Source organism: Chenopodium quinoa, unplaced genomic scaffold (assembly GCF_001683475.1).
Source record: "Chenopodium quinoa cultivar QQ74 unplaced genomic scaffold, ASM168347v1, whole genome shotgun sequence".
In the NCBI taxonomy this organism is placed as follows: Eukaryota; Viridiplantae; Streptophyta; class Magnoliopsida; order Caryophyllales; family Amaranthaceae; genus Chenopodium; species Chenopodium quinoa.
The window spans coordinates 2,885,847-2,911,022 of record NW_018744072.1 but is presented as its reverse complement, the minus strand read 5'-3'; the positions used below and the strand labels follow the sequence as shown (position 1 = coordinate 2,911,022).

The 25,176-nt window shown below is 39.4% G+C and overlaps 1 protein-coding gene and 1 long non-coding RNA gene across 3 annotated transcripts; both read left to right on the top strand.

Annotated features, from left to right (window-relative positions):
- Positions 1–14,013: 14,013 nt before the first annotated feature.
- LOC110691274 lies at positions 14,014–21,163 on the top strand. 2 transcript variants are annotated; one of them, XR_002505280.1, is made up of 9 exons: positions 14,014–14,186; positions 14,560–14,615; positions 15,139–15,290; positions 15,380–16,270; positions 16,398–16,607; positions 18,129–18,179; positions 18,324–18,425; positions 18,534–18,677; positions 20,692–21,163. It is a non-coding gene; the product is annotated as an uncharacterized LOC110691274 (long non-coding RNA). The 2 variants fall into 2 exon arrangements; XR_002505279.1 differs by having other exon boundaries at positions 15,139–16,270.
- Positions 21,164–21,755: 592 nt separating this feature from the next.
- Positions 21,756–24,402, top strand: LOC110691273 (aspartyl protease family protein 2-like). The gene has a single exon (XM_021868197.1). It carries the CDS (start codon positions 22,157–22,159, stop codon positions 23,504–23,506), a length of 1,350 nt encoding a protein of 449 aa, XP_021723889.1. The 5' UTR covers positions 21,756–22,156; the 3' UTR covers positions 23,507–24,402.
- Positions 24,403–25,176: the final 774 nt, after the last annotated feature.

Here is a 25,176-nt window from a genome sequence, read left to right as displayed (position 1 = left end):
GCTGCTATGGGCTGCCTGGTGCCTGTGTGGCCTGCGATGGCTGCCATGCGCACCTAGGCACCCATGCTAGCTTGCGATGGGCTACTAGGGTGCGCCTAGGCTGCGATGGTGCCTAGCACACCATGGTGCGCCTAGCACACACATGGTGCACCCAAGTTTGCGATGAGCTAGCCTAGCCTAGCTATGGCTACGCTCATGCTTGTCGATTGTGATTTTGCGACGCTCGGTATCGACGCCCTAGGCTCGATTTCCGACGTCTGTATTCGTAAAACTCTGTCGACTCATTAAATCCTTTTGGATTAATTCGACGTCTCGGATCGGAGATTCGATTGGGTTCGACCCGAAGGGTTCAGTTAAGATTAAGCTGTAATATCAATTGTATCCTGATATTACTGATCGGAAGCGGCCTTCACCTAGGCATTCCGATCACTTTACCTTACTGAAGAATTACCTCTGTAATAATTCTGAACCCTCTATCGGAATAATACACTTGTTGGAAGGACACCATTCCTTTCAATCTCCCACTTGTCCTTCCGGACAAGTGTGCACATTGTGTATAGCTCATTTCCTTTGTCTCTTAATGTTTCTTCGTGAACTATAAGGTAAGATTCTTTGTCATCCTTATTACGCTCAGAAGTGTTTCTCGATCTCCGAGTTTGACTGTCAAATAAGCAGATGATTTCTAAAATCCATCTGAGCATGGCCATGCATTTTACAGTCTTACTCTTCGAGCGGCCTTTTAAACAACAAAACATTTTCCCTATTGTTAGTAGGGGGACAATCCCAGTCTTGTATTGTAAGTTCTTCTTACTAAGAGGATATAGACTCCCGAGTGTTCCCGTTATGATCCCCAGTTACGGCAGACGTTAGGAAACATCAAAGAGCCTAGTACTCAAACAAGAAAACTTCACAGTACTCATGGTCTGAGGAAAAAAGTTCCGATAGCCATAATGAGAAATGTACTTATGACAAAATTTTAATTTTCTTAAAGTACTCTCATAGGTCTTATCCAGTACAGTTCTAAACTGTACCTGTGCAAATGATTTATGACTGTCACGTCCTCGCAGCACAAGAAACGGTGCTGTAAATCATACTACACACTAATCTATGGCGGTCATCAATCGTCCATCTGTTAGATGACCTCGATTAGGGATACTTTTCGATTTAATATTCAATGTTCACTTAACAGGTGTTTCTTTATCCAAAACATGGTCTTGATACCCTGTTTTGAATATTTCCGTAAATCGAATGGACTCATTATTTAATTCTAAACCACAATTAAATAGTAATGGAGTGAATGATAATTTTGCACAAAAAATAATTACTCCATTAATGAATGGTTTTAGTACAGTGTCTTACATTAAATCAACCCTGTTTAATTAAAACACTTGTACAGGGAATATCAAAGCCAGTCTCCAACATGCTTGATTCCCATTGCCTCAACGTGTTTGTTGTGTTTCACTTGAGGCAGAGGTTTAGTCAAAGGATCGGCCACATTATCGTCCGTGCCGATCTTACAAATTCTGATTTCACCTTCGGATTTCCATTCCCTTATCATGTGAAATCTCCGTTGCACGTGTTTGACCTTCTGGTGTTCTCTCGGCTCTCTGGCCTGAGCGATAGCTCCATTATTATCACAATAAAGGTCTATCGGTCCCTTGATTGAGGGTACAACACCAAGTTCACTGATGAACTTGCGAATCCAAACAGCTTCCTTAGCAGCTTCCGAAGCGGCCAAGTACTCGGCTTCAGTTGTAGAGTCTGCAGTGGTGCTCTGCTTGGCACTCTTCCAGCTGAACGCTCCTCCATTCAGATAGAATACATATCCCGATTGTGACTTGAATTCGTCTCTGTCAGTCTGGAAGCTAGCGTCGGTGTAACCTTCAACAACCAGTTCTTTGTGGCCTCCATACACCAGGAATTTATCCTTGTTCCTTTTCAGGTACTTAAGGATGTTCTTGGCCGCAGTCCAATGCGCCTCTCCTGGGTTCGATTGGTATCGACTCGTTGCACTCAGGGCATACGATACATCTGGCCTTGTACATATCATGGCATACATGATCGATCCGATTAGCGAAGCATATGGGATCTGATTCATTCTTTCTCGCTCAACAGGTGTCTGCGGACACTGTTTCTTGCTGAGAGTTATGCCATGGGACATGGGTAAATGCCCTCTTTTGGCATTTTCCATGTTGAATCGAGCCAGTACCTTATCAATGTAAGTACTTTGGCTTAATCCAATCATCCTCTTAGATCTATCCCTGTAGATCTTGATGCCCAATATGCATCCTCTCCTAAGTCCTTCATTGAAAAGCACTTTCCCAACCAGCCCTTTACGGACTCCAACAATTTTGTGCTGTTTCCAATGAGCAGTATGTCATCTACATACAGGACCAGGAATGCAATATCACTCCCACTGACCTTCTTGTATACACAAGACTCATCTAGATTCTTGATAAAACCAAACTTGCTGATGGCTTCATCAAATCGCAGATTCCAACTCCTGCTGGCTTGCTTTAGTCCATAAATGGACTTCTTCATCTTGCAAACCTTTCCAGCGTTGCCTGGATCGACAAAACCCTCTGGCTGTGTCATATACACAGTTTCTTCCAAAATCCCATTAAGGAAGGCGGTTTTGACATCCATTTGCCATATTTCGTAATCGTAATATGCAGCAATCGCTAGGATGATCCGGACGGACTTTAGCATTGCAACTGGTGAAAAAGTTTCATCATAGTCAATCCCGTGGACTTGTCTATAACCTTTTACCACCAGTCTAGCTTTGTATATCGATACATTTCCATTTTTTTCTGTCTTCACTTTGAAGATCCATTTGCAACCAATGGGTGTGTAACCCTCGGGAAAATTCACCAAGTCCCAGACTTGATTTTCAGACATGGAGTCCATCTCGGATTTCATGGCCTCTTGCCATTTTGCAGAGTCGGGGCTCGTCATAGCTTGCTTGTATGTCGCCGGCTCATCACCATCCATAACTAGGATGTCCTGATCATCAGTGAAGACAATACCGAGGTATCTGTCTGGTTGAGATCTTTGCCGTTGCGACCTACGTAGGGTAATCGGTTGAGCATTTACATTGTCTGTTTGACTCTGACCATTCTTCTCAGATGCTTCCAAAGTATCTAGATTGTCAGTTTTGTCAGGTTGACATTGGTTCTCGTCCTCTCGAACTTCGTCGAGTTCGATTTTCTTCCCACTTGTCATTTTGGAAAGGTGATCCTTCTCCAAAAAGACACCATCACGAGCAACAAATACTTTGTTCTCGGATTTATTGTAGAAGTAATACCCTTTAGTTTCTTTTGGATATCCCATAAAGAAACACTTATCCGATTTGGGGTGAAGTTTGCCCGAAATTAATTGCTTGACATATGCTTCGCATCCCCAAATCTTGAGAAAAGACAACCTGGTAGGTTTCTTAGTCCATAATTCATATGGAGTCTTTTCAACAGCTTTTGACGGAGCTCTATTCAGTGTTAGTGCTGTTGTTTGTAGCGCATGTCCCCAAAACGAGATAGGGAGTTCACTAAGACCCATCATTGACCGAACCATGTCTAACAAGGTCCGATTCCTCCGTTCAGACACTCCGTTCCATTGAGGAGTTCCAGGAGGTGTCAACTCTGAAAGAATTCCACATTCTTTCAAGTGATCGTCGAATTCATGGCTCAAATATTCGCCACCTCGATCCGATCGAAGTGCTTTAATTTTCTTGCCAAGTTGATTTTCAACCTCTTTCTGAAATTCTTTGAACTTTTCAAAGGATTCAGATTTATTCGACATTAAGTAGATATAGCCATATCTACTATAATCGTCGGTGAAGGTGATGAAATATCGGTAACCTTGCCTTGCGGGTGTGCTCATAGGTCCACATACATCCGTGTGTATTAGACCTAATAAGTCACTTGCCCTTTCTCCCAACTTGGAGAATGGCTGTTTGATCATCTTGCCTAATAAGCATCCTTCGCAATTTTCAAATGACTCTAAGTCAAATGAGTCAAGAACACCTTCTTGAAGAAGTTTCTTGATGCGTTTGATGTTAATGTGGCCAAGACAACAATGCCACAAGTAGGTTTGATTCGACTCGATGGTCTTAGCTTAGTGGTATCAACTTTTGTCATATGTAAAACATGCAATTTAATTGAACATAAATTGTAAACTTGAAACAACTAGTGTTAAAAGTCTTACATTTGAAATTCCTAGGTGTCCAACACCTAAGGATATGTTCAAAGCATGATGAAAACTAGAAATAGTTTAATTACATATCATAGACACAATAGTGCATGCAAGCACGACCGAAAAACCATCTTCGTCGTCTTTTTGTCCATGCACCAACACTTGATAAGCTTCTCACTTGGTCCCTGAAAAGGCAACATTAAGTGAGTCATACTTGGTATCCAATACCTTATGATAAGCTTAATCCACAAGTGTTAAGGAAGATACCTGAGGTGGTCGGAGTAATCCCCTCTTCCTTGATGAGCATGCATTCCCTCTTGTAATGGCCTTGCATGCCACAATGGAAGCATCTCATCTTTGCCTTGACTTTCTTGAACTCCTTCTTCTTAGCTCTCAAGGGCCTTTTGGTCATTCCATAGGCAGTGGCTTGGCTAAGTAGTTGCACCACCTCCTTGAGGGAGTGTGTCTCTTTTCCCGCAACGATATGCACTCTAAGTGCATCATAGCCCGAGTGGAGTGAAGCAAGCAAGATATGCCCCGCCATCTCATCTTCCAATGGAATTCCGAGAAGCTGCATGTGCTTGAAGAGCCTAGTCATACCAAGCACATGAGGTCGGGGGGGCATCCCGGGTCTCAATTTAGCATTGTAGACCTTGGTCCAAAGCCGTCGCCTTTCTTTAGCAAGACACCCAACATTTGGTGTCTTAATCCTCATGTTTGAAAGTGACCTGGTCAAGTCAAACACGAGTCCATCAAAGTTTCCATTGTCACTCTTGGTGACTCTTACATTGACAACGTCCTCAAGTGCTTTGAGGAACATGTCCGGAAGGTAGGAGGAAAGAGTTTCCTTCCAGTCTTCCGGGATGGAATTTTCCATGAGTCGTGAGACCCTTTTGCAATTGGAAGACCATTCTTCATGAGCCTCGTCGGTCATGATCCCTTTAGCAAAGAAGCTTGGAATGGGAGTATCAAGAGTATACTCCAAGGAGCAATTCCGGAGAGTTCTCCTGAGTTCCTCTTCCCATTCCTTAAAGTTGACCAAGTTTAAGGGAAAAAACAACTTTTCGGGGAGTTCCGGGCACATATGGTTGTTGTTTGAGTTACTTGCAGACATGATTTCTACAATTGAAAGAATTTGAAGTGAAAAACCATTCATACATCAATAAGTTGAAATTTAAAGCGTTCACGCATTTATTCACACTTATTGAACATTTTATCCACGCATTTTAAGATTGTCCCTTATGGGCGAGAATAAAATGATTCCGAGATCCCAAAGATCAAGAAACGGATAAGCATGCTTTGGCTTGTCTTAACCATTAAATATCTTAAGGTAAGCAATCCAATTGCTAATAGCTCCAAGCTACTCTCGGTTTGATAAAATTTCGCATCTAATGCATACTTGACATTTTATCTCTTTTGCCACGACATCTAAGGACTCCTTACTGATATCGTTGAGCTTAACCAAGACAACTTGTATACCTAGTATACCTTACGTTCCTAGGGAAGTAGTGATGCCTCGCTTTGGCGTAATCCATCACGTACGCGCATTAGTTCGGTAAGTGTTGTCCTTGGAATGGCAAAATTTAGCTCAATATTATTAAGGGACCTAGGGTTTCTATGTTGGTTGATTTAAGTGAACTTAACTAATCATCGCAACGTCATAGAAATCCTAGACATGCATCTAGCAATCATATATATATAACAATATATAAGGCATAAAATAGATGCATTTGGCAACTAGCATGACCCCTTGAAATCTTCAATTTCCATGGGTCTTCATCTTGGCTCGTCTTCGTCGAAACGCCGTCTTGAGACTTCTTGGCCAAAATGAAATAAAAGAAGCTAGCTAGAACGACTAAGATTAATCTAAATAGTACAAAAATACTTAACGGTTCGCAGGCCGTATTTAGATTTACAAAAAATACATAACGGAACGCAGTCCGTATTTTCTATCCTAGTCGGGCCCCACTAGTTGCCATTTTTCAAATAACCTGTTTTGAAAGCAATCTTTCATTCACCCGTTCACTATTTGTGAACGACCCATGCAATTTTACGAAATACACAATTAAACACGCAAAACTAGTAACTAACTTAGGTCGTTAATCCAATTAACGCGCCTAATTAAAACTAGTCAAAGTGGTTTAATCCATTATTTCTAAACGCAAAATGCTAACGCATTTAATTAAGCTCCCACTAAATTCTGCATCCGTACTTAATTAATCCGATTAATTAAGTCGGCACAACCCATAATTTGTCAAAATTTTGCAAAATCAAAATCGAGGTTTTTAGCCTCGTTAAAATAATTAATTAAAATTATTAATACGGGAAAAATCGCAAAATCATAGCTCAACGTTAAGCAAAATCACCCAACAAAGCCCTTGGTGGGTGCGCACCATGGCTGCTAGGCAGCCCATGGCATGGCGCCATGGTGCGTGGTTGAGGCCTACTGTGCCTAGCAAGCAGCGCCTCAAGCCCCAGCTGCCAGGCAGCATGCTTCGCATGCTTGCTAGCATGCTGGTGCCTGCGAGCATCTGGCCTGCTGGGCAGGCGCATCATGATGCTCGTGGTGCACTGGCTGATGCTTGCTGCCCAGCTGCTTGCTTCGCAAGCCAGCCCAGCCACCCCACGCACCCCTGCCATGCATCCCAGCCACACACACAGCGCATAGCAGCATCAAGCCTTGCCCTTGTGCGCACCATAGGCAGCCACATGTGGGCTGCTAGGCAGCCCGGCTAGCCTTGGTGGCACTTGGGTGTGTGGCCTTGATTTGCGTGCTATGACTCGGGATTTTAATCCCGATTTACGTGTGACATGAATTAATTCCAAATTATATTTTAGAATTAATTTTAGGGAAAATAAAATAAAACAACCATTAAGTCTAACTTAAACAAATTTTATTTTAATTGGTGCACTAGCCTAAATTTATCCAAAATTTTAATTTTGAACAAAATTAGGTCAAGCATTATGCTTAAAATAAATGAGCTATGTCCAAAATTAATCTTGCCAATATGCAAATTAATCATGGATTTGACAAAAGGGGGTTGGAAAAATAAAATTAATCATCCAATGATAAAAATTTTCCAACTTGCATACTTGTGTAAAATACCAAGATTACATCTTCCAATATGAAGATTAATCAAATTTTACTCACAAGTAATTGAACTTAATGGATTTTAATCAACCAAAATATGAAAAAAATCCAAACTTTGTTCAACATGGAATTTAAGGTTAGGGTTCCAATCATTTAAACACTTAAAGATTAGAACTTTAACAATACTTGGGAACTTAAAATACAAAATCACAACAAGTTTTCACACCTTATTGCAATTTATTTGCAAAATTGTGAAAAACAAGTTTATGTGATAAATTGGTATATCAACTTAAGCACTAATAAACACTCCATTATTATGCTCAAGGATATTTTAAAACCATTAGATTAGTGATGCAAATGTGCATTTAATCTAACCTTGTAATGCTTGCATTAATCAAGGCTTAAAAAGAATTAAAACTTTCGTTGAAAAACGAAAAACCCCAGAAAAAAATGGGTTTCTGGTTCGAATTTGGCTTCTGGACAACCCTAAAAGGCCTGAAACAGTTCCAGAATGTCGATTCCACCCAAAAATCACTATTTTTGAGCCAAACTCTGGGTTCGACAGCCAAATCGATAATAAAATCGAGTTTTAAAATTTAATTAAAACGAGCATCTAATCTAATTAGATGAACGTGAACCAGAAAAATAAATTCTTTAAAACACCTTAATTAAACAATAATTGCAAAAATTAAAAGGAGCGTGGCTCCGATACCGCTGTAGGGTTTCGTAGTGACCCGACACTACGCGGAAGGAAACCCACCAAGACCCGCCCCTTAATTAAAGCAATTAAACAAGCATAATTAACTTAATCAAACAAGATTAAGGACAAGAATTATACCTTTGACGCGTGCTTCGCTCCCAAGGAGCTCTTACTTCAAAATCTCGAAAAGACGAGATCTCCGACGGATCGTACCCTCGACCCGACCCGAGCGTCCTAAGTCTTGAAGGTTAGTCAAGACCCGGACAAAATAACTATGAGTTTAGATGATCTTATCAAGGAAGTGGACAGAGAATTTGCAGAATTTGATCCTACCCTAAACAAGTACTCATGGATCACACTTCAATCATGCATGGTTGAGGTACTAGCAAGGCAGGGTGGGAATAACTACACACCACCACACATGAAGAAGAGAAGTCTAGACAGACTATGCATACTTCTAGATTTACTAGAAGTTGACAAGGAACTCATTGCAAATGTGGTAAATTATCTGAACACAATATCAATCCCAACAACTGGTCAAGATGAAGCACAAATGGAAGTGGATGCAGATTGAACACAAGAAAGATGTAGGGGAGCTTTTGGGGAACTCATTGACTGCCACACATAACCAGTAAAACCTAAACTTATTTTTTGCTTTGTTTATGTATTGGTTAGGTATATTTTGGTAAATACTTAGGACACATTCTTAGACAGTCATGTATGCAAGTTAAGTAGTGTTTTGTAAAAATGACAACCTTTTGACATTAATGAAAAAACACACACTTTTGTACACAATATCCATCAGATAAGGTTTTATTTTCATTTAAAGCATCAATGAGTTATGGTACCTCAATAGAAACCTCTCTCAGAGGTAACCGAAGCATCCAACCTACTCAAATAGCTATCAGATGAGTCCTTTCATCATTTGGATGTCACACAGTTAGATGTAATTAGGGGCAGGAGACTCAATGCATCAACTTCATAACAAGAACAGGGGACTCAAGGCATCACAACAGAAAAACCAATAGGCCAACAAACATGTCTGATATTGCACCAACAGAACCTCAAGGGACTCAACCATCAACAACTAATTCATAAAATCAGTCATCAACTTCAACATCATAAATAAAAGGCCACAACATCATCTACCTCAACACAAGAAGCACAGGGAACTCAACCATCAAGTACTAATTCATAAGATAAATCATCAACTTCAAAATTATATCATCAACCAACAACAACAACATGGCCAGTAACATGTTACAAATCCAACAAAAACCACCATCAACATGCAACAGTTAGGGTTTCCAAGGCAAACAACAATTAACCAAAATTCAACCAAAAAAATAAATAAATCAGGGTTTAAGAATTTAGGATGCCCAATTAGTTTGGGGGAATGTAGTACTGGGGGTAGTAGATCTGAAGGTAATCCATGTACATATCATCTGGCTCCAGACCTTTAGAGCCCAGATCTAACGCGCTCGCCACCAGATTTGGCCCAGCAGCACTCCCAGCCATCATAGGATGGGACTCAGGTGGCTGAAGCACTTCACCAACAGTGAGCTTAGGCAAGGGCAGACTCCCTAGTCTCAGATCCAGCATCTGGGACCCTTACAGTAGGTTCAGCAGCCACCATAACATCAAAACCATCCTCAGCTGTAGGACTCTTGTTTACCAAACTATAAATACTTGTTAACCTAACTTAATTATTAATCTTTCTTATGAATAATAGCCGTGATTTCCATCCTTCATTCCTAGCAAGCAATAAAGATCTTGTCTTTTAGCCAATATTAATATTCCATCATTGATACACCATCACATCATTACCAAACCCAATTTCCAAATGTAATTCTTTGATGATCAATCTCATAATTATATATATTATCATTACTTTAGAAACCCATTATGGTTTCTCATGTTTTGCGTGGATCGAAGATGGAGTTGCTTTGGTTTTGCGTAGAGTTATAATATTTGGGTGTTAATTCTTGAAAGGTAATCACACTATATCATATAAATTTGGAGACGTTTGTATTATTTTTATTATTAAATGTAATCACACGAATTTATTAATCTTGGAGTTGTATGTTTATAATTTATTGTCTCGTAATCACACAATTTTAATTCTTGGAATTGTTTGATTATAGATTGTTAGTATTGATTGTACTTCGTATTGTTGTGTGTAATGTAGGGTTTCGTAGTGACCCGATACTACGCAAAAGGAAACCCACCAAGACCCGCACCTTAATTAAAGCAATTAAACAAGCATAATTAACTTAATAAAACAAGATTAAGGACAAGAATTATACCTTTGACGCGTGCTTCGCTCCCAAGGAGCTCTTACTTCAAAATCTCGAAAAGACGAGATCTCCGACGGATCGTACCCTCGACCCGACCCGAGCGTCCTAAGTCTTGAAGGTTAGTCAAGACCCGGACAAAATAACTATGAGTTTTACGAATCAAAGGTTTACTCTTTTCTAGAGTTGCCTTTTTAATTCCACTCAAGGTTATCTCAAATCCCAATACCAAGCTTGGTATTTATAGGGAAATGATCCCTTGATTTCCAATCTCCCATCAATGTGGGAGAGTTGGTAAAATGATAATTATTTAATTCCAAAATTAAATAATTAATCAACTCAATCACAAATCGACACATGGCACAAATATAGAGAAAGCCAAGTGAGGACCAAGGCTTGGGGGGAACATTGCCTTGATCCCCAAGGCCATGTATTGGTCCCCACACACCATGCCCAAAACCGGGTCAAGGTGTGCTAGCTGGCTGCCAGCTAGCGTGCCAGCTGGGGCTGCCAGCTAGCGTGCCTTGCTGCCCAGCACCCAGCCAGCCAGCCAGTGCACGCTGCTGCCGGGCAGTGCTGGTGCTACGTGCTGGCGCTGGGCGCTGCTAGCACCTAGTGCTGGCATTAGCCCCAGCAGCCCACGCACTCACTCTTCGCGCCTCACTGCTAGCACAGCCAGCATGCGTGCTGCTAGCGAGCCACGCATGCTGGCCACACTGTCCCCCGCACCATTCGCATACCCCATCGCACACACGCACTAGCACGATGCCTACGCTAGCACTAGCCAGTGCCTAGCACTGCTTGTGCTTGATGCAAGGCATGTGCGCACGTACACGCACTCGCATGCGTGGCGCTGCTGCCTAGCACCCAGCCAGGCATTGCACGCATACGCACCAGCCATGCGCCACGCACCACGCACTGCCAGCCCACACGCATCACATGCGAGGCTGCTTTGTGCGAGGCTAGTGTGCGAGGCTGCGAGTGCCAGGCCCTAGCATCGAGCAGGCGCGCAGCCCCTCGCATGTGCTGCGATGCTTAGTGCTGCCATGCGAAGGCTAGCACTCAAGCACACGCACATGGCGCGCCATTGCCAGGCAGCCAGCCACGCCAGCACCTGGTGCTTGCTAGCTGCTATGGGCTAGCATGCTTGCTAGCTGCTATGGGCTGCCTGGTGCCTGTGTGGCCTGCGATGGCTGCCATGCGCACCTAGGCACCCATGCTAGCTTGCGATGGGCTACTAGGGTGCGCCTAGGCTGCGATGGTGCCTAGCACACCATGGTGCGCCTAGCACACACATGGTGCACCCAAGTTTGCGATGAGCTATCCTAGCCTAGCTATGGCTACGCTCATGCTTGTCGATTGTGATTTTGCGACGCTCGGTATCGACGCCCTAGGCTCGATTTCCGACGTCTGCATTCGTAAAACTCTGTCGACTCATTAAATCCTTTCGGATTAATTCGACGTCTCGGATCGGAGATTCGATTGGGTTCGACCCGAAGGGTTCAGTTAAGATTAAGCTGTAATATCAATTGTATCCTGATATTACTGATCGGAAGCGGCCTCCACCTAGGCATTCCGATCACTTTACCTTACTGAAGAATTACCTCTGTAATAATTCTGAACCCTCTATCGGAATAATACACTTGTTGGAAGGACACCATTCCTTTCATGTAAATTTATAATTTCTTATTTGTATGATCAAGATTTATATATGTGATTAGTGTGTTGTATTATGTGATTTAATTGTTGTATTGATTGATTGTACTATTATTTCTAGGGTTTTTCATGTTGTTGTTATAGGGAGTATTGTTTTGAGGTTTAGGGTTACTAATGCAAAGTATTATTTTGGGTTGAGATTTAATTATATTTGGGAACTAGTATGTTTGCCTTGTAAGTGTTGAGGTATTTTATGAATCGAGTACGTCATGTTATATAATTTGGGAACCTGTGCCATTATTGAGATATTGTTTATTAACCTGTGAATGGTTATTTGATCAAGTATGAGATAAAAAAGGTTGAGAATTATTATTCTGTTTTTGGTTTGAGGCTCGATATTAATTACCTTAGCCCTTGGCATGTTTGTAAGGAGATGATGATCATGAGTTAAGAATGAGGTACAATCTTTATTTATATTTTTTTTATGGTCCCCTACAGTGGGATTTGACCCATTTCGGTCATGGTTAGAGGTGTTTTCTGGTTATTGAGAGTTTTCAAGTTTTTATACTTATTGGTTTGTTATTCGAATTACTCATGTCCAAGGCTAGGTATAGAATAAAGAGCAAGACACATTTATTGGTTAGAGGAGTTAATTGAGTAAAAGTTTGTATTAATATTCGAGGTTAAGTTTGACAAAGACTATTTTCAGAGTATGGGTTATTTTACTCTTTAGGTGAATATGTGTAATGTAGTTTCGAACTACCATGCATTGTTTAAGTGAATTAATTATGTTAATTATTCTATTGTTTTTTTGTATTTTGATCAATGGTGATTACTCAGCTTTTTGCTGACGTGTGTGTGTTGTTTTGTTGTGTTACTTGTGTTTGCGGCCATGTCTTTTTCTTATGGTGGCCCTGCCACGATCTATTTTAGAATTTGTCCTTAATGGTGAGCAGTCAAGTTTGTCTAAACAGGTTGATCAAGTGATCATTGCTAAAGGAGCTCAAGTGTTTCGATAAGTATTTTATAACAAGTTTGTAAAGTTGTATAAATAGCTCACCTGGTTATTGGGTTGTAATTATTGGGATTTTGTAAGCCTTAGCACTTGACAAGTTGTTGAGTGTGGCGGTAATACCTCCGATTTAGGTGTATGCTTCCGCAGTTTTTATTCAAAGGTTGTTTATTTTTCCTTTATTTATTATTTTTTATTAGCTAGTAAATTGGGGGTGTTATATCAGCGGCAGGTTTCTAGACCAGATCTACGGCGGGAGTTGGTGGATCTCCCTTCTTAGATCCAGAATCCTTTGAGGGTTTCTCCTCCTCATTGCTGGAGATATATTCTGTGAGTTTAGCCCCATGAATCTTCCTCCTCGTTATAATGGAAGCACGACGTACTGGTTTCATGATACCAGAACCACAGCGAGGTTTGTACCTCGTAAAAGATGGACGAGGCGAAGAGAGTTTCGTAGCAAAAGAAAAGGACTCGTAGCACTGGAGATCTGGGTTTTCTTCGTCAAAAGAAGCCATGGAGAGAGAGAAGAACAAGTAAAGACAGGGAAAACCCAAAAATGGAAAAGAAAGAGAGGAGAAAACCCATAAATTGACGAGAGAGAAAGAGAGCATTTTGGAGAGAGAGAGAGAGAGAGAGAGTAGTTGGGGTATATGAAGATTTAGGGTTTGGGGGTGGGTTTTTTGGAAAAAAAATTCAGAATTGAATGCACTTAACCATCTTCAACATGAATTGAATGCATTTTTCAATGAAGGTGGTTGGGAGATGGGGGGATTTAAAAGTTTGAGGGTAATTTTGGTGGGAATGGTTAAGATAAGATATGGTGTTAAAGATAATGAAATTAGATTAGAAGTAGTAATAAGGTGGTATAAGAAAAAAGTAAGGATAAAATCGTAATTTTGCAGACAAAAATTTACTTAATAAGGAAAGAAAAAATTTGTTGCAAATAATATGAACCATCCGTTTTAGAAAATTGTTACAAGTAACTTGAATCGAAGATAATATATGAAACGGAGGTAGTACGTAAATAGTGAAAAAAAAAAAAGTCCAATATGTCAATATTTTGAGAGGGAGGGTATATATTTTTTTTCTTTGTCTAAATCACAAACGGTGGGAGTAACTCCTAAATGCAAGGTGGAAGGAAAGTTCATAAATTTGGAGCCAAAATATTTTCCCCAAAATCTAGGTCTTATCGATTTCAGGCAATCGAGGAGGAAGGCTACACCCAGCTCCACTCTGCAATTGAAGGTAACAAATTCCCTGAATTTCCCTGAATTGAGTTCCCCGAGTTTCTGTTGGATGAATGACATGAGTATTAATGGGGTTTCATATTTATATGATTATATCTAATTGAAGTAAAATGTATGAATGATGAAAGTAGTAGGATTTGTGGGTAATTGTAATCAAGTGTATATGAAAATGAAGGGGCCAAATCTTCAGTTACAACTGGAATCTTGTAAATGGAATATTTGAATCACAGTATAGTTTTATTACAACTTTGAATTGTAAAGGCATAATTGAGTGAGACTGTGAGAGTGAATTTTTATTTGATGAAAGAGCTTGAATTGTCTGTGAAGTTGAGATGTGTACTTAAATCTCTGTGACTTTGTTGTTTTGGCAGTAGGGGACCGCGATTTCGTAGTTGCATTTGTGGGTCAAAACAATGGATCAATTATGGTAAGCTTATGCTTATGTTGTGGTTTTAATGTCTTGATAGAATTAATTGCTAAGATTATCCAATGTAATACAGTAGAAGTTAAATTCTGCTGCCTGGAATTACTGGGGTGGGTGGAATCAAATTAAGGAGGTAGGCTTAATTAGCTGATAAATTCTACTCTCTGCCTCATTTATTAGTCGATGATGATTGAATGCTCCTGATTTTGGTTGCCCGATTGTTGGTGATGTGGAAGATGAACAGATTTGATTTGTAAACAATGAATTTCCTTCAGTTATCAGGTAGGCTTATTTACGTGATGGTGACTGAATGTGCGTGTTGATGTGTATAGCCTGTGATAATCCAGGTCTGTTATTTGAATTTTTTATTTTATTTTTACTATATATATATTATCTGTATCATTAGTAGATGTGTATTGAAGAAGACTGCGAGTAGAGTAGAAACTTCAGATGATGCTAGTTTGTGGAATAAACCATATTGCTGAATATATGCTAGTTTGTGATGGATTTGTTGAATTGTTTACAGAGGCAGAAAGTAGGTGTGAATTTAACTTGGAAGACAGCTTTGGTGATGCTGAAACACCAGAAGTTGGGAAAGTGCCCTGGATACACAGAGTTCAAGGATGAGCTGAAGAATGTTATCTATGATAGTTTGGACATGGTGGAGTTTGAACTAAGGTGGAATAAGTGTATTTTGAATTATAAACTCCAAAGTAATCATTGGTTTGCTATACTTTATGCTGAGCGAGAAATGTGGGTTCCTGCAGCAATGAAGGATTTGTTTTGGGCAGGCATGAATACTACCCAAGAGAGCATCCATAGCTTCTTTGATAATTATCTGGGGCCATACACTGGTCTATGTTAATTTGCTGAGAAGTATATTGATGCCATGGAACAAAGAATATCGAGTGAGAAGTTCGCTGATGCTAGTTCGGCTATGAGTTTAAGGGGGCTGGTGACTGATTTTGATTTCGAAAAGGTATTCCAGCAAATTTACACTGATGGGAAGTTTGTTGAAGTACAACTGGAGTGCAAGTGGTTGATGTTCTGTAATGGTATGATTCATAGAAGACTAAATGACAATGTAATTGAGCATCTGGTTGAAGATCGGGTCTATGTTTACTGCAATAATGATAAGAAAGATAGACCAATTGACAAAAGGTGATTGTATAGTGTTTTTTATAACTCAGACACCAAGGAGGTTGAGTGTGAGTGTAAGCTGTTTGAATGCCATGGTATATTGTGCAAGCATTGCTTAAAGGTGTTTGATTTGCAACAAGTTACAGAGGTGCCACAGATATATATATTGGATTGTTGGCGCAAAGATTCGTTCCGCAAACACACAAGGATCCAAGTGGCGTACCATGACATATTAAAGACGAAAGAGATGCTCAGGTTTGATAAAATGATGTTTGCCTTTGAATCTGTTTGTGGTCTGGCTAGTGATACAGAGAAGAGAACCAATATTGTCATTTAGGCACTACATGAATTAGATTTGAAAGTGAAACAAAACATTGGTTCACCTCCTAAGAGCAGCATGGGGGAGTGTAGTGCTGACCTGGAAGCACCCTTTTCAATGTCAATAGACATACTGGTTCATCCTCAGGTGGTAATAACATAAGTGCTCCCAGATCATGAGAGGAATAGAGCGTATACAGGTATGGTTGGCCTGTTTTATTTTGTTGTGCTGATCTTTCAAACACACCCATCAAGTATTGAAGTGGCTTTATTTTGGTTTATTCTCATGACTTTAATGTCTTATCAATGCAATGTCTTACAATGCAGGATGTGTATACTTCTCAGGGTTACCAATTCTTGTGTTTGAGTGGCAAAAGATGGAGAATCCTGACTTTTGCATGGCAATGGGAGTGAAATCTGATCAAAATGGTATACTTGCTACACAAGTTGAAGCTACCGCTCCTGAATTCGAGGTTTTGAAGTCATCAGACATTATCCTTAGTTTTAATGGGGTTGATATTGGAAATGACGGAACAGGTAAAATTTTTATAAATTTTATCCTTCCCTTGACCCTTTCTAGGTTCATTATTGATAAAATTCCTGGTACAGTTCTTGCTGGAAATTGGTCCAAACAACTGTATATTATTTAACTAGACTAGATACATGTGACATTTCACGAACATGTATTGTTGGTATGTTAATTGGCCAAGTTAAGCTATTCCATGTCAGTTTCAATAGTTTACTTCTTCCCCTCTACTTCCCTACTGTCTGTAGAATGTAGAGACTGCATTTGATGTAAATCTTTTATCTGTACTCTGAAATGGCAGTATATTTTCCTGAATAATGTTCCTGTCGAGCTTCTGCACAACCTCCATTGTTTGATGGCACAGTCAAAAGATGATGATCTTCTTGTTATATCTCAAGTTTAGTATTTTCCTCCTGGACATCTCCCTGAAGAAGATATAACAGTTAAACACGACTGCATGAATATGTATCTATTTTGTTTATATTAGAAGCAATTGACTTGAAATCCTTGGATTATGACTTGCATAGAAATGTTTGAAAGTATTTAGAGGAAATTAATGAGAATGAAAATATGCAAATAATTATTTTCATTTTAGATTTTTAGCTTTTGTTCGGTAGTTGCTTAGTAAAGGATTGTATGCACTATTTTTGATGACTGTATTGCATCAACTCTACAATTAACTATCATTTTTTAGTTTATTATTGAGAATTTCCATTTTTTAGTCCGAGCTTCATCCTCATACATCTAATCTACTCCCTCCGTCCCAATAGCAATGTTTGGTGTTGGCATACTTTTTTGTGTAAATAAAAAGTAGAGAAAAATGTAGCTTGGTTAGTGTGGGTTCCAACTTTAGAGAAATAGAAGAGACAAACTTTTACCAAGTGTGCTTTGACAGCTTTGTTGTTCCTAATTTGAGTCACCCCTAAAAGAAAGTTGTAGCAACTAATTTGGGAGGGAGTATTACAGTATATCAACTGTTGTAAATCGGAAAAATAGAATTAGAGAACTGAGGAAGAAGAGAATTTGGATGATTGAGTGTAATTTGATGCCATTAAATCATAAATTGGGCATTCAATTTCAGACCTTTGCGTGGTTGGACACTCCCAACAACAATCTGCGAAGTAAAATTCTGTAAACAATGTTCTGATTATTTTTACCCTCACTGATCTCCTCTGTATTTTCAGCTTTCCTTTTCTCCTTCTTCCTAGATTAGTCTATTACATGAGTTGGCTGAGGCAGGCAGGGTTGCCAAGATATACTCCCAACTAGCCAATGCACACATTTACCTGTTATTGGTACCATTTTATTACCCCGTTTTATAGTTCAGCTAATATTGGCTTTTAATTTTCAGTAAGTAATTTGCTGTTATTTTCAACTTATTGTCATATCACATTGATGGGCCTGAATTATGTTGTCTTTTCTCATTGTTTGGATATGCTAAGTTGCAACATTGTGGAGTTGCAAATTTCATATGTATACGTGGTTGCGAATTTTATATGTATATGCAGTATACCTTATCTTCTTTTATATAGGTTGTTGTGACTGACATCAACATCGGATATGAGGAACTTACTAATGTTCAGGTATGTATTAGCTTCTCATTATAACTTCCTTAGAAATACCTTATGTTTCTGGGGTGGTCTGTAGTTGTTCATGTGAGGTTCCTATGATTTAATTTTCTCTGAAAGGTAGCTTATGTATTCAAATTATTATTATTTTTTTTTTAGGTTCTTGCTGTCAAAAAGAACTTAAAAAGCTTCGCAAGCATCCTGGAGTCCTGCAACGATGGATTTTGAAGTTCGATCTAATGCTCAATATGGTTCAATATGGTCTCTTTTTCTCTCTTTTAAGCTCTCGCATGCATTACACATATACACATTTGGGAGCCATCACAACTGAAAGTAGTTCACAATTGATCATTGTGTTTCTTATGGCAGGTAGTCATTTTTCGGACGGGGACTGCTAAAGCTGCTACAGCAGATTTTCTGGCAACACGCTGCATTCCGTCTGCAATGTCTGATGATCTTAAAACATAAGCGGAAGTCTGAAGCTCGCTTTCCATACATTGGTGATCACTAGTGGTATACTTTTTTACCTGCTTATCATGAATAAACTTACACCCTACCAAATGCCTAGTATACTGTTGTCTATAAGAATTCGGTTTACACACCTCCATCATGAGTCATCACTCATCACAAAAGTGTGATCCATTGTTACTACTGCTTGGTGTACAGCCAAATTAAATAAAGGGTAGTAATCAAATATGTATTTGATATATTTATTGTGCAGAAGTTAATTAATTCACCTTTTTTGAGAGTTAAAAATCGGCCCTGTTTTTATTGAGTATTATTTGAATAAGGTGAAGAGAACATGGCCTAGAACAATCGTCATTCGTTCATATGATTTAGACTTAATTTGACAACTGCAAAACATAATCGATAAATGGTGATTGCCTCGTCCATTTGACATACCTAGGTATGTAAATATGGGTAGATGATTATAGAATAGAAAGCTATGGTGATTGACTGATGATGATTATACCTAATCTATGCTTTCTTTCCAATACCGGCCAAGTATTTCTACACTGCCAATGGCTGTGGAAACATTGACGTAGTAAGCATTAAGGAAAGAACTGTGCTCGTTGTCGTACTAGTTCTTAACAATAAGCATTAAAAAAAGGACGATCTTTATGGTGTCGGAGAAGACTTGTGGTGGTGATAATAGGTTGATGATAGACGCGGTGGTGAAGGTGTTTTTTATGCATACGAAGCTGAATTTCTCGCTTCCTTGGCAATGGAGGATGCAGTATGAAAATCACAAGCAGTGGGTTTCTGCTGCAGAGTATTCTGAAATGACCGTCATACTTTGCTAACTTTTTTTAATTCTTTCACTGGGGTGTTCATAATTAAGGATCAGTAATTACAACTAGTGTCAGTGGGATTAGTAATGTTATTTCGAATATACTACGTAGAATATCTTTTAACTTGAGCTGGCTAGTAAAGAATGCCTGTTCTGAAAATTTAAGTGTAGGTAGGGTGAATGGTACTAGACCAATGAGAATTATTTGGTATCCTGTTAGAAGCTGATACCGCCAGCTACAATTTTCTGCCCCTGACCTTTGTCGCTGATACCGCCAGCTGATACAATAATCTTGTATACTCTATATATTTAAATGGTAGTCTGGAAGATTGATGGAATTGAACATTCTCGAACTGCTGTTGGCGAGGAAGTTTGATTTGGATTCTGGAACTTTGTTATCTTCTCCCCTAGCCCCTTCAATCATTAATTAACCATATAGCTTCCATGTTTCATCTCATCATCTGACTGATTATGTCATTCATGTGCTACTGGTGATGCTTTGGCACTGGTTCAAGTATGCAGCCTTTGTCCGGGACATGATAGCCCTCTCTTTCCTAACTCAAACTCAGCGTTCTTAGTTCCGACCACCATTATCATATTAAGTGGTGAGAGAAATGATCTCCACATGCTCTTTTTGGTATTAGTCTGAAGTTATATAGTCACTTGGGAGTTGGGAAGGGAGGTGCATTGTAGAGAGTGTATAGGAGTTTTGAGAGCTTAATGGGTTGACATCATGGGTGACACACACGTCGAGTTTAGGTAAGACTGGAGGAACTGCCACTTTGTTCAATGTATTTTTGTAGATGTTTTTCTTCTTGTCCTCCAAGAAACAAATCTTGGTTTTTGACAAGCTTTCCATATATATTTGATTTAGGAGCTCAAAGTTTTGTGCCTACATTACTGTCATTTGCTGAGATGGGATGCTAGAGTTATTTGTAGAGTCAATTGATAGCTCATACTCAGTAGACACTTTGAACTACACTTATGAAAGCTGATAACTAACGTATGTTGATAAGATGATTACTCTCCTTCCATTTTAACTCACTATGTCCTCAGATTCAGCCAAAATATCTGTCTGTCCTTAGCATTGAAACTTTAGTAGTGAATGCAAAATTTTGTGACGTGCCTTATGTGGCTGCATCATTTGCTTTTTCACGGTCTCCAATGCACTAGTTTGACCATGAGTATCTTTGGTCGTGCACTCGGGCATTGTTAAAACTCCTCCCCCTTTTGCAGCTTGATGAAGTGTTGCCTGAATTACCCACTTTCAAAAATCTCAGAGAATTGAAGTTGTTGCTTATAGGATTTGGTGTGCGGGAGCACTGTTAACTGTTGTACTGCCTTGCTGAAGAAATGTCCAATCCTGAGAAGACAGTTTTGTAAACGTGCTTGAACTCGAAGGCTTCAGTGGGTCTGAACTCTGAAGAAGTAGCTAAAATTAATTATTTGATAATCGGTTATCTCCCTTTTGTAAGCCTCGTGTGACTGTTCTTCAACTCAAATAAAATTGCTAATCCATCTTAAGCATATGAAGATGATTATGCCTCCAAAAGCCGAGCTCATTGTACTGCCTTAGGGAGTTTTCCAGGTTTTTGAGTTTAGTTTGATGTATACACATGGTATAATTACTCTGTACACTGTATTGTGTATTTGAATTGTCATCATGCAGCATTATACAGAATTTATGTAGTAGATTAAGTTATCATTACATAATCTATGTTACTATGTAGTAGAGTATACTCATGACCAAGTCATGTAGTGCCCATGTGATTTTAGCCGACTACCTAGGCTAACAAGTTTTGTCCAAAAGTAAAGTTAAGAGTTATTACAAATCGTAGAACCCACCAGGGTTATATTTCTATTACTTCATATATTGTTTTCCATAGTTTTAATTCAAAAGATTCTTAATTTCTTAGGGCTTATGAGATTATAAAATACCTTTCATGTACACTGTATTAAAGTAATACTTTTTTTTTTAAAAAAAAGAATAAAATTATGAAGAATAAATAACGTAGATGAGATTTGATCTCAAGTGTTAAATATCACACTCTAAACTTTTTATGGAGTACACCATATGACAAACACATATTGCATAAAAATAAGATTGTGAAAATGAAGATTTCCCTAAGTAAAGTCAAGCAATGGCGAATTGGTAGTAACTAATCTCACTATTATATTGAAAACTTTATAAGATTTCAAATAAGCCAATCAAAATGAAATAGAGGGGGTAAATTCTAATCGTGATAAAAACCTTTAAATCTGTTGTTTAAATATTGGATTATTGTACAAACTATGAGGTACTAAGCTCAAGTCTTTTACTCCTAACAAATTAACAATGCTTGATATTTTTTGAAAGAACAAATTAGAAATATAATACTCGTAGGGTCTATTTCCTTATAATTGGATGAATGTAAAATAAATTCTACTTGTATCAATATCCACAAAGATCTCACTAGTTTAATCCATTCCAATTTCCAAGAATTAAATCAAAAACTAAAAACGAATACTCCAAATTCATCCTCTGATTAAACCCAAGAAATTCTTTGGATTATTTGGGCAAATTGTGACCAACCACCGACCCCAACACACACCTTTGTTCAATGTTCTTACAAGTATTCCATTCCCCCCTTCCCATCATCTCCCATTCAAACACTTCCCTTCCCATCTTTCTCATCATCACCCCTTTCCACTGACTTAAAATATGCACCTTTTTCTTACATTCATCCTCCTCCTCATCGCCACTACCACTACTACCGCTATCCACCATGACTACGTCAAACTCCAACTCATCCACATTAAACCCTTCAAAACCCCTTCCGACATCCTCCTCTTCGACACCCACCGCATTCACTCCCTCCACCACCGCCATTCCCTCAAAACCCCCCTCATCTCCGGCGCCTCAATCGGCTCCGGTCAATACTTCGCCGGAATCACCATCGGAACCCCCCCTCAAAACCTCCTCCTAGTCGCCGACACCGGCAGTGACCTCACTTGGCTCAAATGCTCCGCTTGCCGCACCACAAACTGCACCTCCAATCACCCTCCTAACTCCGCTTTCTTCCCTCGCCTCTCTCTCTCCTTCCGCCCCACTCACTGCTACCACCCATCTTGTCAACTCGTCCCTCACTCGTCAACTCACTGCCCTCGCCCTCACCATCGATACCATTCTTCCTGTGTATATGACTACTCTTACGCTGACGGCTCCACCACCTCGGGCATCTTCTCCAAAGAAACGACGTCGTTTAACTCCAGCTCCGGCAAAACAACCCACGTCCCGAACCTCAGCTTCGGGTGCGGGTTCCAAACCTCAGGTCCTGCAGTCTCCGACTCAGGCTTCGAAGGAGCCAGTGGTGTAATGGGCTTGGGCCGTGGGCCCATCTCATTTACGGCCCAATTAGGTAGACGTTTTGGGAACAAATTCTCTTACTGTTTACAAGACTACACATACTCTCCTCCTCCAACTAGCTACCTTGTGATCGGAGGTGGACACGACGTCGTCTCCACCAATAACAATATGGTTCAATCGACCCCACTTATACATAATACACTCTCGCCCACATTCTACTACATTGGTATTCAATCCGTAACAATCGACGGTGTGAAATTACCAATAAGCCCATCAGTGTGGGCCCTCGATGAGTTCGGTGACGGCGGTACAGTCATCGACTCAGGAACGACATTAACGTTCGTTCCTGAGCCAGCGTACCGTCAAATCCTTACGGTAATGGGGGACCGAGTGAAGTTGCCTAAACTCAGTGAGTTAACTCAGCAATTTGATCTCTGTTTCAATGTGTCTGGAGTGTTTCATACGAGGTTTCCTAGGATGAGTTTCGAACTGGTTGGTGACTCGGCGTTTGACCCGCCGCCTAGGAATTACTTCATCGATGTGGCGGAGGATGTTAAGTGTCTTGCTATTCAGCAAGTTATCTCGCCGTCTGGATTTGCCGTTATTGGTAATCTTATGCAGCAGGGTTACCTGTTTGAGTTTGATAATGACAGCTCACGACTCCTATTTTCACGTAACGGTTGTGGGGGCGGTCCACGTTCGTGATGTCTCGCCCGAAGTTGATCCGGATGAAACTAGAGGTGTTAATTTGAATATTTGGATCGGGTTTATACGAGTTGAAATTTAAATTGGGTTTTTTTCGAGTCAGATCGAATCAGGCTGATCGGGTAAGTTTTTGACACCACTGGGTGGGACGTGGACGGTATAATGTTTGTTTGGTTAAGGCTACCCATTTATTCTAGACGGGTGAATTGTGTGTGGGTATAATGTTTGTTTGGTTAAGTCTACCCATTTATTGTAGATGGGTGGATTGTGGGTGGGTATAATGTTTGTTTTATAAAAGCTGCCCATTTATTGTAGACGGGTGGATTGTGGGTGGGTATAATATTTGTTTGATTAAGGCTACCTATTTATTGTAGACGGGTTCGATTGAGTCCGAATTTTGTACACGTATTATTTATTTATTTATTTATTTTTCCTATAATATGATTAGATTGATTTTGGTCAAGTATATTTGTGTTTCATGGGGTACCTTAATTCAATTATGTATGATTAGATATATGAAAAGAAAGAAGTAAAAAGTTGGGGAGATTGATGTTGGAGGTTTTCGGAGGGTTTAAGCAGAAGTGATGTCGGATTCACATGAAAATACATGTGGCATGTCTTTGTCAGCGGATATGTTGGGGAAAGATTGAAATTGCGAAATTAATTTTGCATTTATTTGGCTACGTTCGTTATTAATGTTGGCGTGATCTATGGCAAATTTGTCACTGGATTTTGATGTTAATATTGTGTTTTTGATTTATGAAAGAAGTTTGCTTCTATGTATTCTATTCTTTCTAACTGTATTACTGTATTGTGAAGTTTTATCACTGTTATCTTGGCTTAACATAGTACGAGGGCATGTAATTATGTAAGCTATAACTCGTATGTTAAGGTTTCGTTTTAATCTTTGTAATGTGCAGTATTTGTCTATTTCATACTCTGTATAGTACTACATATTTACCTATATTGTTATCAGGACTATGTGAATGTTTTTATTAGTTCAAATTACGCAACAATCAGATTGGAGGGAATAATATGGACTGGAGATTGGATTAGCATTAAAAGGTGTAAAATATAGACCGGGTATAGACTAAGCCAATATTACCAATATAGACCGGGTATAGGCTAAGCCAATATTACCATGTTCATTTTCATTATTGTACCAACATGGAGTCTTGCATTGGTCGAAAGTAATAGCCATTGGCAGAAGACTAAGGGTGATCACTAAGCTTTTAATTGAAGAAGTTGCATATTAAGAAGGTGGTTTACAGGTTTGTGGACTGATGCATCTCATTTATATCAGCTATATGGTGTATACGCAATCTTAATAGTACTTTTTGACCAATCACATTTGTGGTCACTAGTTGATACACATTGGAAAAAAACAAAAACAAAATCCTTTGCATTACTACCTCAATTTAATGATCATAAAGGCAGTTCAAATAACACTACAAAAAAATATGACTATTAATTTGGGACAAAGGAAATATTATATAAAAAGGAAGTGTTTTCAATTGACTATAATTCTTCCGTATCGAGCATGAACATACCCTGACCACATGCGTTGTAGGTTTAGATATTCATTAAATGGGCAAAAGATAAAAGAGCTAAAAATGTGAGAAGATCTAGAGGTTTAAAATGGAAGCTTCCTTGTAGGTTCATAATAAATA

What these genes read in the sequence shown, in the direction of transcription:
- LOC110691273 (XM_021868197.1), top strand. Translation starts at nt 22,157, where the DNA reads ATGCACCTTTTTCTTACATTCATCCTCCTCCTCATCGCCACTACCACT.